The sequence below is a fragment of the Oncorhynchus tshawytscha genome, linkage group LG02 (assembly GCF_018296145.1).
Source record: "Oncorhynchus tshawytscha isolate Ot180627B linkage group LG02, Otsh_v2.0, whole genome shotgun sequence".
Classification (NCBI taxonomy): domain Eukaryota; kingdom Metazoa; phylum Chordata; class Actinopteri; order Salmoniformes; family Salmonidae; genus Oncorhynchus; species Oncorhynchus tshawytscha.
The window spans coordinates 67,194,139-67,208,016 of record NC_056430.1 but is presented as its reverse complement, the minus strand read 5'-3'; the positions used below and the strand labels follow the sequence as shown (position 1 = coordinate 67,208,016).

The 13,878-nt window shown below is 43.9% G+C and overlaps 1 protein-coding gene across 5 annotated transcripts in view; it reads left to right on the top strand.

Moving 5' to 3' along the window:
• The first annotated feature begins 1,679 nt into the window (after window positions 1–1,679).
• The window catches only part of usp43a (ubiquitin specific peptidase 43a), a 116,112-nt gene continuing 103,913 nt past the window's right edge, over window positions 1,680–13,878 (top strand). For all 5 annotated transcript variants that reach the window (XR_006079599.1, XR_006079597.1, XR_006079596.1 and 2 more), the window contains exon 1: window positions 1,680–2,699. Coding sequence is in view for 1 of the 5 variants with exons in the window: in XM_042303430.1 (XP_042159364.1) it covers window positions 2,064–2,699 (636 nt within the window). In the remaining 4 variants the exon portion in view is untranslated. The remainder of the gene's footprint in view (window positions 2,700–13,878) is intronic.

Here is a 13,878-nt window from a genome sequence, read left to right as displayed (position 1 = left end):
CAAAACTCAATAATTAATAGCTACCCCACTAGTCCGCTACCCACAAAAAGAGAGCAAACCTGCAGTGCGCTATCGAAGGACCAAGTCAACAAAACATAACCTACACCCATAGCTCTGTAAAATAGGGCATCCCATCCAACTGCCCATGCACGCACGCACACTCACTGAATACTCCGGAGGCCATGCTATGAGATAAGAGTAATGTATAGCCCTATAGGGTAAGAGTTTGAGTTTCTGACTCATCGCAGAAGTTTGGAACCGGGGGCTGCAGAGTGCAGACTCCTCAGAAATACAATGTTTCCGTTTACACTGCAATAATACGTGAGATTATACAAATATTGGAAGTGAAATATGAATATTATACATCTGCGTGAGTAAATCAGCACATCTGGCTCACTAAATCCAATCTATGGTCTTGGCGAGCTGTGAAATTAAAACCGAAATTGATTGAGAATATTAGCAGTGTCTTGCACATTGCGGTACAAAACATGCACTACCAAGTAGCATTAAAAACCATTTATTCTCTGTCTTTCCCATCATTTGATTCATCCACGTGTGTGTGTCTCCAGATTGCAGTGATGCAGGGGGATGTGCCAGCCTGACAAAATTATTTTTAGGACATTTATTTGATAGTCGTGATGAATAATCAAATCAAAGTTGATTGTCCGTGTACACAGATTTGCAGACGTTATCGCAGGTGAAGAAAAATGCTTATTTTTCTAGCTCAAACAGTGCAGTAATATCTCCAACAGTGCAGTAATATATCCTAACAGTGCATAAATATCTCCTAACGGTGCAGTAAAATCTCCAACAGTGCATTATTAGATGAGGCATTCCATCAGAGGATAGGATAGTGCAGGTGCAGTCTATTAGTGTGCCATCACCAGGGTGCAGAACCATCTCAGCCTAAAACAGTAGGGGGCTCCTACACACCTCAAAAATATCATTATTTTCCGTTGGGACCATCTTGTAACAGAGGACATACACCGTAGCCTACTCACATCATGCCAATATAGATGATAGAAAAAAGGGGGGAAAAAAGGGTACTGTACAGTGTAGACCTTGAATTGCACTGATACAAAATAGGTTCAGTATTTTGCTTATATAGGCCTACAGAACGCTTGCAATAGTTTTGATTAAACAATACACAACAGTCCTTATCGTGCATCTAATTATAAGGGAAGCTTATACGCCTGTTACTAAATGAGTGTCAGCAAGCTTGTTCAAGTTGTCATTAAGCCAACTATCCATCCGTTTCAGAGTCCTGTCACTACGTGCGCCATCTTCAATGTGGAACACTTTAATAAATGGAACACTAGTGACTTTAATAATGTTGACATATCTTGCATTACACATCTCATGTGTATATACTGCATTCTACACGTATCTACTGTATCTTAGTCTATGCCGCTCTGACATAGCTTGTCCATATATTTATATATTCTTAATTCCACCCCTTTACTTAGATTTGTGTGTATTGGGTATATGTTGTTAAATTCTTAGATATTACTTGTTAGATATTGCCGCACTGTAGGAACTAGAAGCACACGCATTTCGCTACGCCCGCAATAACATCTGCTAAACACTTGTATGTGACCAATAAAATGTGATTTGATTTGATATAGGGTAAAATTGTAGGAGGGCGGGAATAACGCGCACTATCCACCAAACAGAAAACCATTCCGAGCGCTGCTGGAGGGAGAGAGAGATAAAGACCGCCAGCTGTTTGTGCTCGAGCACCGTGTCAACGACGAGGAAGTATTGAGCCGAGGATCATGGAGTTGAAGACAACTCACCTACATGGTGGTAACTGGTTACAGGTGCCCGCTGCTTCACCATTTTACCAGCGAAACAGTATGACAAGGGCGCGCCGAGACCTGGCGGTAATTACCGGAATGTCTGAGGGACATTGTTTAGTCATGTGCCTAAACCACCGTATTGTCTATTAGCGGAGACCGGAGTGGTTTCGAGAGGAGGAGGTGTAAGGGCAGACAGGTAGGAGTCTATTGCTTCAGTAGTTGTTTCGTTTTCACTTCTTGTTACCTGGTAAATAACCAACCACCATGGATAACCACAAGGAGAGTAAGACGAGGAAACAGTCAATGAAAACCAAATCTACAAAACGCAAAGAGAAGAAATACAAAGCCGGGAAGCTTTTCAGGAGGAAATCGTTGAAGTCCGTTGGGAATTTTATGAGCAGGATACTGAAAACTTTGGGAACTTTGGCACACTTTGGCGACGTCGAGCCACCTGACGGTGAGGATGATGATGGCGGGTTCAGAGACAGCGCCGCGTGCACGTTGAGTGCCAACTCAGGGAATTTTAATAAAGATGAATTTCGGGTCTCGAGGGAGATTAAGGTGAAGAAGAGCGCCTCAACTTTGTCTTCTCATGGATCTATAAAAGACAGGCTGTCGTGGTGCTATGGCGACAAAACTCCAGGAGTCCTTGGGTTGAAGAATCATGGAAACACTTGTTTCATGAATGCGGTGGTTCAGTGCCTCAGTAATACGGACCTGCTGGCCGAGTACCTCGGTTTGGAACAATACAAGTCTGATTTGTGTCAGGGGAGAGTAAACGGAATTGTAAAAAACGAGGACGCGCAACTTGCCAGGGGTGAGGTGACCACACAGTTGGCATCCTTGGTGCGGGCGCTTTGGACCCTTGAATATACACCTCAACTGTCCGTGGAATTCAAGGTGAGTCGCTTGTGTAGAAACACTTCAAACGCAGCTCATGTTTGAGGTTTAATTGGTTATTTTCCATAACAGTTCCCGCTCTTGTTCACCTAAGTTATATACTTATTTATTGCTTCAGTGCGACTGATCACGAGAAATGTTCAAAGCTCGGAGCAATCGCGTGCTCACCGCTACAGTTTCCTGCGCAGCATTTAATTCTAATAGGATTGGCATTTGCGAATTAATAATATTTAACTAAAGAGAACACATCGTTCCTTTTACATGAGGGTTTGTCATAGTAATAACAGTAGGCCTATGTGTGGGCGGCTATATCAACATGTCAGACTCAACAGGTTTACACTGGGCCCATACCCGGGCGCGAACCAGGGACCCTCTGCACACATCAACAACAGTCACCCACCGCACCGCTCCACAAAAGCCGCGGGGAACCACTACTTCAAGGTCTCAGGGCAAGTGACGTCACCGATTGAAACGCTATTTTAGGGAGCACCACCGCTAACTAAACTAGCGTTTCACATCCGTTACACTCACCCCCCTTTTGACCCCCTCCTTTTCCGCAGCAACCAGTGATCCGGGTCAACAGCATCAATGTAACAGTATAACTTTAAACCGTCCCCTCGCCCATACCCGGGCGCAAACCAGGGACCCTCTGCATACATCAACAACAGTCACCCACGAAGCATCGTTACCCATCGCTCCACAAAAGACGCGGCCCTTGCAGAGCAAGGGGAACCACTACTTCAAGGTCTCAGCGCAAGTGACGTCAACGATTGAAACGCTATTTTAGCGCGCACCACCGCTAACTAAGCTAGCGTTTCACATCCGTTACACTATCATTGTAACCAATTTTCAACATGTGCTAAAATATGTTGAATTTGTAACAATGTCAGATCTTCAATGTTATATCCACAAACAGCTAAATACAATAGGCTGGCGAGTTGATTTAGCTATAGCCATTCATTTGGTATCCCATCCAGGGTTTTAACCAAGCCTAGCTTTGATATTTGTCACTAACTACTACCTATTGTGGGAATGATTATTGAGAGATCTCCTAATAACTAAATTTATTCGCTGTTGTTATCAAAGTCATTCCAAAGGGTAGGTTTGTCAAAGTAAATTATATGTAACCATAAGTCATATACTGACTGCATCATCAATGATACTATTTAGGCCTATATAGCAATTGCAAAGTTATCAACAGCTATTGTTTCAATGCAACCCAGGGTTCAACAAAAAATAAATAATATATAGATTTGGATGATTTCAAATTAAATCTTCAAGTTATCATAAATATGTTGGATTCGCCTCTATCTCAACCAAAAATCAAAGTTAAAGAATAGGATTAAATCAAACTTTATTTGAAGTGCATTTAAAGTTAGATTAGATTTCATCTTATTCTTTAACTTACATTTTTGGTTGAGCTGGAGACGTGAATAAAACATATCAATTATTAATTTATAGACAAACTGGATATTGAATGGTGTGGTTGGCAACGCAACCAAATATCAACATTTGATGGAGATGTGTCTTCTGCTTGGGTAGTTCCATCTGTGCCACTGACTTAGTCTGGCTTTAATTACAGTTTGTCTACTAATTAATCATTTATATGTTGGATTCACGTCTCCAGCTCAACCAAAAATCGAAGTTAAAGAATAGGACTAAATATAATCGAATCGAACTTTAAATGCACTTTAAATATAGTTTGATTTAGTCCTATTCTTTAACTTTGGTTCTTGGTTGAGATGGAGATACGAAACCAACATATCAATTATTAATTTATAGACAAACTAGAATTAAAGCCGGGTTAAGTCAGTGACAACCAAACACAATTCAACATCACTTTTGCAAAACAGTAAATAGCCTATTAACTTGTGGACAAGTTAACTAATGATAGGTTCTCCAACTAAACCCAAAATAAAGTTTAAAGAATAGAATTAAGCCAGTGGCTCAGATGAAACTATCCAAGCATTAGATATCCTTCATTTTTACATTTGGTTGTGTTGTCAACCAAACACAACTCAGTATTACTTTTGTTATACAGTAAAAAGCCTAAAGGCTCTTACAAACTAATAACAACATTTATTCAACCTTAAAATGAGTAACACGTCAATGGTGACATTTTGAGGTTAGCCTACGGTAACAAAAAAATGTCTTCTTATGTAATCATAGAAAGTGTGCATGTTTTAAGATAGCATGCAGAGGTCGCAGGTCTGTGGAGATCTTCACAAGTGCTAAAATAATCTGTGCAGAATATCAAACAGCATTGATCACTTGCACTATGCATTTTTAATGTAATCTCAACTGCAATCCAGATCATTTGGTTGTGCTTTTAGATGAAGCACAGTAATAACACATTAAGTTGTTGTATAAATACAAATGATCTGAGATGGTATTCGCCATTTGAACTTTGTTGTCCTTTTAAATGGTTGAAAGCACAGCGATAACACACATAAATGACAACTAAACCAAAAATCAGACATTGATTTTCCAATGGAATTTAGTTGTGCTTTTAGATGGTTGAAAGCATAATGATAACACATTGGGAATTCAACTAACTTCTGGCTGTCTTCATGAGTGAGTGAATAAAGGTTGAAATCTTATTGATCAACCTCTCAAACAAATATTACCCACATTTCCACCCTGAAATGACGTGGTGTGCCTAGTGGGTTGTGACTGGAGGGAGTACAGCTAAGACCGGAAGCATTTAAGCTAACCCTACGCCTAACCCGTTTCCTAACCTTAACCCACAGTAAGTCTACTAACCTGCCACGTTAATTATCTTAATTAACCTGCTGCATAAATTCTCTTAACCTGCTATGAAAAAGTCATTTCTGGTCGTAGCTGTACTCCCTCTAGTCAGACCCGACTCAACAGTTCTCACGTCCTATTTCTGTGTAAGCAGACAGGTAGCATTTCAGGGGAGGAGCCTGTGGCAATGGTCAAAACAGGTGAGACATGTACTAGCATTACAGGCAGTGTCAAAACTCCTACATGTTTGGATTAATATCGAAATTCGGGTTCTCTTTTTCTTTTCCCCCAACACAAACATGTTCCAAACCATGTGTCAATGCCTATTGCCTAATGACCATTGACCACACATCAGGGCACATTTGCTAACTAATACGCATGCTGTGTGTGCCCTGTGGCTCCCACCTGCCACAAACCCAGATGAGGTGGCTTGTCTGCATTCCCTGGATGTCCTTACTGGGAGGAAGGGAGCGGTACTTCACATGCATGGATGGTGCACTGAGTTTACGGAATGCTGATGAGAGTGAGCCAGACCAAGTCAACACAGTGGTCAGGGACTGCCAGGAAAGCAGGCCAGAGTCCCAGGCGGCTGAGTCAGCGCAGGTGTCTGTCTGGCCTGATGATGTATGAATATGTATGTCTATGGTCTGGCCCCACAGGGACACCTGTGGCTGGTCATCCAGGGGCACAGTGCCCAAAGCTAATACCCCTGGGCCTGGGTGAATGACATCGCTCACTCTCATTTACTGGAACCGTTGGACCTATGCTGCAAATATAGATGATACCAGAATTCTGAATTAGAGCATTTTGATTTGGTTCGGCTCATTATAGGCTCTAAGCTAATTATGATTCTAGCAGTAATTTGTGGAAATCGAACTGCGATGCAAAGATAGAGGGCTATGAGGTGAAGGATTTCATAAGCTTCAGAACAGGCAGGGCAATGTGAGATACTTTTTGAAGTTTATACGTTAAGTTTTGTGTGCAGTCTCTCAAAATGTAGTACTCAGATCTATTGAATAATCAACTGCACTTGGGTATAGATATTCCCATTCATTCTCATTCATTCCCTCCTCTCACTGCAGTTATAAGGATGGCTTTGACTTGAACAATACACCGATTTCTATCTGTTGGTCTTCTTTGAATGAGATGAGGATCTTTACTGCTGTAGCAGTGCAGCCAAGTGAATTTAGCCTGGGAAAGGTGGAGACCCCCTACTGAGCAAGCTCCACTGGTGCGTATGGAGAGTGCTGCAGTGAGCTCCAAAACAAACAAGAAATCGTGTTGGTGAAAGACAGGAAAACACCCACCTATCCATTTACTCCTGTCCCACGTAGGAATGGTACTAGTTTGTGATGCGGAAGGATTCTCCACAGTGGTTCTTTGACAGCTAATTGTTTTTGTCAATGTTCCGTGTGCTTTTAAAGAGCACTAGTCAAAGGCATTGGCCTGGTAAACAAGTTCAACAGTGACTGAGTGAGGATAAAAGTTGGCTCTGCAAGCTTTTCCCTCCCCTCACTTTCCTTGCTGAGTCTGGAGGTGGTGGTTGTATCACGTTTCTCCATGACTCCTGTGTAGGTGGTGGGTGTGAGTGGGTGTCATGTTGGTTGTTTTGGAGCACAGTGTTTGTGTTTTCCTGTCTCTGCTTTCTTTCAAGACCTATGGTACTCACACATTTCCACAGGATGTATTCACCACCATGATTAATGGTCTAGGTTCAACAGGGGGGGTAAATCAATTTCAACTACACTAGGCTATAAGACCACCCAATCTCCCCACTTTATCTTAGTGAAGGTAATGGCACAGAAACCATTAAAGGAGCAATCTGCAATATTTACAGCAGTTCAGTGGACATTTTAATTAATGATATACAGAACACCCATTGATTATTGAAGAATACAACACAAATGCCTCATTTTATCTTTAGGCAAGTCGGTTAAGAACAAATTCTTAATGACAGCCTTGGAACAGTGGGTTAACTGCCTTGTTCAAGGGCAGAACAACAGATTTTTACCTGGTCAGCTCAGGGATTCGATCTCGCAAACTTTCGATTACTAGTCCAACGCTCTAACCACTAGGCTACCTACCACCCCTCATGAGCTTGGTACAACTGTCTTACCCCACCATATCCCAAATTATAAGGTTATTTTGCTCCACTGTTCAGCTTTATTGCAAACTACGTGGTAGGGCTGCCGTTTGGCCACCCCAAATATGTACTAGTGATTGTGCCTTTAGGATACAGTAAAAGCGCAGACCCTCGTTCTTCCCACACAAATGCATATTTCCTGCCTCCAGTATAAGTTGTGGAGGTTGCGTCCCAAATGGCACCCTATTACCTACAAAGTGCGCTGTTTTTTTTACCAGAGCCGTATGGGCCCTGCTCAAAAGTATTGCATTTTTATAGGAAGTATGGTACCATTTGGGATGCAGCTATAGGAGTTTAAACGTCTCCATTACAATAGTGTTAACAGAGAGCTTTTCCCAGGCTGTAAACCACTCAGAGATGATTATGACCAATCGCAATTCATCCTTTGTTTCCTTCTCTATTCTTGATGGTAGTAAATCCCACATTAGGGACGTTGTCGCGGAGACGAGGCACACTGGCAGCCGTCACACTGGCAGCATATCATCAGGAAGAGGATTTCATGTTATGTTACCGAAACTCTTTGGGAAATGAAATCTTGGAGAGCCTTGCATCCAAAATCTTATGTTGTCTTGCCATAATATATAGTGGTTTTCATTATTTTGGAGGTGAATACATGGACATGAAGTCCAGCATCCAAACTAGTACGTCTTCTGCCATCATATATATATATTTGTGGTGAATTCAGATACAGTATAACTCAGATTAATCAGGATCAAAGAGTTGGATGAGTTTTGGGCCAAAAAACTCAGACAGGGGCGTCAAGCGTGGGGAGCCAGGAGACAGACAAGGGCATTTGCTTGGTGGCCGGGACTGCGGTGGGCCGAGGTTTGTGTTTCTCTCCCAACCGACCAGCGGTCACCCTCCAGGGGAGAAGCAGGTGGAGGCTGCGTCGCCTGGGGCTCAGCTGAGATTGATGAGTGGAAAAAATGGAGAAAATGAGAGAGGGAACGAGGGAGGTAGAGTATGGGGGAAAAGAGGGAGCAGAAGGGAGAGGCTTTATTGAGTGGAGGGAATGGAAGGAGAGGCAGGGCAGGAGAGGAATTAAGTGATGACCCATCAGTGTCTGCCTGATCAGCGGAGGGGAGGATCGCCAACCAGCAACACCAGGCTGCTGCTGCAGAAATATGTAACAAGGAATGGAGGTGCCAGTAATGATGGTGATGGATACCATCCAGGCTCATTCCCACCAGGCAGCAGCATCTGCTCTTGTGTGTGTGTGTGTATGTGTGTGTGTCAACATCACAACCTCTAAATCTTATGTAATGTCCTAATTCCTCATGGTTCTCCCTCCCAGACTGTCATTGTGGAATCTAACAAGGTCCATTTGACAGGCCAGGCTGGGATGACCCTGTAAATGTGTTTTTGAAGGAGAGGAGTCATTTTGTTAATGTATGGCACATTCCTAGTCCTGACGGAGCTCTCCTTATATCTCGCTGTTTACATTAGAAAGTGCATTGACGATGTCGTTCCCATAGCAACGATTAAAACATTCCCAAACCAGAAACAGTGGATTGATGGCAGCATTCGCGTGAAACTGAAAGCGCGAACCACTGCTTTTAACCAGGGAAAGGTGACCGGAAATATGACCGAATACAAACAGTGTAGCTATTCCCTCCGCAAGGCAATCAAACAAGCTAAGCATCAGTATAGAGACAAAGTAGAGTCACAATTCAACGGCTCAGACACAAGAGGTATGTATGTGGCAGGGTCTACAGTCAATCACGGATTACAAAAAGAAAACCAGCCCTGTCTCGGACCAGGATGTCTTGCTCCCAGGCAGACTAAATAACTTTTTTGCCCGCTTTGAAGACAATACAGTGCCACTGACACCGCCCGCAACCAAAACCTGCGGACTCTCCTTCACTGCAGCCGACGTGAGTAAAACATTTAAACGTGTTAACCCTCGCAAGGCTGCAGGCCCAGACTGCATCCCCAGCCGCGTCCTCAGAGCATGCGCAGACCAGCTGACTGGTGTGTTTACGGACATATTCAATCAATCCTTATCCCAGTCTGCTGTTCCCACATGCTTCAAGAGGGCCACCATTGTCCCTGTTCCCAAGAAAGCTAAGGTAACTGAGCTAAACGACTACCGCCCTGTAGCACTCACCTCCGTCATCATGAAGTGCTTTGAGAGACTAGTCAAGGACCATATCACCTCCACCCTACCTGACACCCTAGACCCACTCCAATTTGCTTACCGCCCAAATTGATCCACAGACAATGCAATCTCAACCACACTGCACACTGCCCTAACCCATCTGGACAAGAGGAATACCTATGTGAGAATGCTGTTCATCGACTACAGCTCAGCATTTAACACCATAGTACCCTCCAAACTCGTCATCAAGCTCGAGACCCTGGGTCTCGACCCCGCCCTGTGCAACTGGGTACTGGACTTCCTGATGGGCCGCCCCCAGGTGGTGAGGATAGGTAACAACATCTCCACCCCGCTGATCCTCAACACTGGAGCCCCACAAGGGTGCGTTCTGAGCCCTCTCCTGTACTCCCTGTTCACCCATCAAGTTTGCAGACGACACTACAGTGGTAGGCTTGATTACCAACAACGACGAGACGGCCTACAGGGAGGAAGTGAGGGCCCTCGGAGTGTGGTGTCAGGAAAATAACCTCACTCAACGTCAACAAAACAAAGGAGATGATTGTGGACCTCAGGAAACAGCAAAGGGAGCACCCCCTATCCACATCGATGGGACAGTAGTGGAGAGGGTAGTAAGTTTTAAGTTCCTCGGCGTACACATCACGGACAAACTGAATTGGTCCACCCACACAGACAGTGTCGTGAAGAAGGCGCAGCAGTGCCTCTTCAACCTCAGAAGGCTGAAGAAGTCACCAAAAGCACTCACAAACTTCTACAGATGCACATTCGAGAGCATCTTGTCGGGCTGTATCACCGCCTGGTACGGCAACTGCTCCGCCCACAACCGTAAGGCTCTCCAGAGGGTAGTGAGGTCTGCACAACGCATCACCGGGGGAAAACTACCTGCCTTCCAGGACACCTACACCACCCGATGTCACAGGAAGGCCATAAAGATCATCAAGGACAACAATCACCCGAGTCACTGCCTGTTCACCCCGCTATCATCCAGAAGGCGAGGTCAGTACAGGTGCATCAAAGCAGGGACCGAGAGACTGAAAAACAGCTTCTATCTCAAGGCCATCAGACTGTTAAACAGCCACCACTAACATTGAGTGGCTGCTGCCAACACACTGACTCAACTCCAGCCACTTTAATAATGGGAATTGATGGAAATTGATGTAAAATATATCACTAGCCACTTTAAACAATGCTACTTAATATAATGTTTACATACCCTACATTACTCATCTCATATGTATATGTATATGTATATACTGTACTCTATATCATCTACTGCATCTTTATGTAATACATGTATCACAAGCCACTTTAAACTATGCCACTTTGTTTACATACCCTACATTACTCATCTCATATGTATATACTGTACTCTATACCATCTACTGCATCTTGCCTATGCCGTTCTGTACCATCACTCATTCATATATCTTCATGTACATATTCTTTATCCCTTTACACTTGTGTGTGTACAAGGTAGTAGTTTTGGAATTGTTAGGTTAGATTACTCGTTGGTTATTACTGCATTGTCGGAACTAGAAGCACAAGCATTTCGCTACACTCGCATTAACATCTGCTAACCATGTGTATGTGACAAATACATTTGATTTGAAGGTGATGTGAGGTACTTGTGAGACCAACGCTAAAGAGGGGAAAGTCAAACACCCTCCAGCTCACTGTCTTGGATGCCAGGGCAGGCGTGGTGTCTGTGTGTGTCTGTGGTGTGGTGGTGTGTGTGATGTTATTGCCTGAGTGTGGGGGTCTCAACCTCTCCTAAGACGTGAGAGGGTGAGAGAGGACAACGTTGTAAACTACCCCTGGAGACTGTGTAGGTTAATGGTGTACCTGTGTTTATTTAAGAGGCTAGGTTAGGTCACCCTAAACTGTATTATGAGTTTTTGCAATCATTTCTATCTGTCTCTTACCCTCCAGTAAATGTTTGCCTCACCTCTCTAGTAAGAAGTAACTTGCAAGGCACCATGACATGACAGAAAGAGAGTGCACTGTAGTACCGTACAGTCTGCCTATGTTTACTGCGGTTATGGAATAAGGTGCATCTTCACCATGCAGTACCCTAAAGACAGCTGAGGAGTAGAAACAGCTTTTAAAGAGGGGAGCAAATATGGTCTGGCATCTTCAGCTGTCACACAGTGACACACACACAAAGTAATAAATCATTCAATCCAACAAACTGTGTAAAACACATTTTTACATTTCTACTTCTTGACATAGCAATCTTTGGCTATCCGATTCATTTTACACCCAGGTTCTCTCATATCCCTTCAGTGTTTACCAAATAGCCAGGATTATTATTCCCATGCTCCCTGTGGGGACAGAAACACAGTATATCATGTTTGTTTTGGCACCTTCATGGCCAGTCATTAAATGTTAGTATCAGGTGTCTGAGCTGTCTGTCTGTGATTTGGTTGGTTATGAGGATGATGATAAATGGAGGCTGATACAGGCTTACTCAAACAGGCCTCAAAATGAGAATGTTATTCGTACTACTTTGGTGGGATTACGCCTCTATCTCCTCTCAGGCATAGGGTGGTTGTGAAAAGTAAAGACTGTGTTGATATGTCTATGCAGATATCAAGGGTAAATCCTTTGAACAAGAAGTGCAATCTGTTTTTGAAGGATGGGATGGGGTCCTTACTTTCCTAGCAACAGTGCTGCTGTGCAGACCCATTAACATGCCATTGTAGCAGGATCACCTCTGGACGTCAACATTACAAAATGTGTGCACACAGCAGACCATAACCCCTCTCTCCAAGCCCTCCTTCTCTCAACCCCCTGTCCTAATGAAGCCATCATAGCTCTGTGACATCATCAGGTTTCTGCTTCCCAGACACAACGGGCCCATGGTAACCTTGGACACATCGGTTGCTGTCCCCACCACTCTCTCCGCCACCCCCGACTCTGTTTCCCCCTCTCCCTTTTACCCTTTCTGGGGTAGCAACATAACGTAACATAACTGCACTGTCCTTTGATAGGCAGAGAGAGTAACTAGGATTATTGAGGGGGGGAAAGGCGGTGTCCTAAATGGCACCCTATTCCCAATATAGTGCACTACTTTTGACCAGAACCCTGTTCAAAAGTATTGCACTACATAGGCAATAGGATGCCATTTCAGATACAGCCACAGTCAACATGCCCCTTTCGCCTCCCTCTCCCTCGGAGGGCCTCCTTTCATAATGATTAAGCTCATTAGTGGTCCATCTCAGGTAGTAGGGGGCCTCCCATCCTGTCCCGTGTTTATATTTAGAACACTGGCGGTGTGATGCAGCATTTTTTTATGAAGGGTGGAGGAGCATCTGGGATCGGGCTCTGTTACTCAGAGGGCGGAGGGAGGAATGGAGAGAGTGGGGGGGAGATGGCTGGTGGGAATGGAAAGTAGCCACCTGGATGTCCTGATGGTGTTGTTGTTAGCTACACCTGTCACTGTCTCAAGGAGAGTCAGGGTTGGGTAGATTACTTTCTAAATGTTACAGTTACTAGTTACTTATCCAAAATTGTAATCAGTAAGGTAACTTTTGGATTGCCCAAACTCGGTAACGTAATCGGATTACTTTCTGTTTCTTTTGGATTACTTTACCATTAAGAGGCATTAGAACAAGACAACAATTATCAATCAAACACATTTGGTGTGCCATCGTAGACTTGTGGTCTCTGACTTTGGTCAGACTCGCACAGGTAGAACAAACTAACTTTCCATATTTTCAATGCAAAATGTAATGTCATTGAGAAAACAGAAATGTGTCTTAATATATACTACATGACCAAAACTATGTGGACACCTGCTCACCTAACTTCTCATTCCAAAATCATGGGCATTAATATGGAGTCGGCCCCCCCTTTGCTGCTATAACAGCCTCTGTTCTTCTGGATAGGCTTTCCACTAGATGTTGGAACATTGCTGCGGGGACTTGCTTCCATTCAGCCACAAGAGCATTAGTGAAGTCAGGTCGGGCACTGATGTTGGGCGATCAGGCCTGGCTCGCAGTCGGCATTTCAATTCCCTCCATAGGTGTTCGATGGGGTTTAGGTCAGGGCTCTGTACAGGCCAGGTAAGTTCTTCCACACTGATCTCTACAAACCATTTCTGTATGGACCTCGCTTTGAAACAGGAAAGGGCCTTCCCCAAACTGTTGCCACCAAGTTGGAAGCACATAATC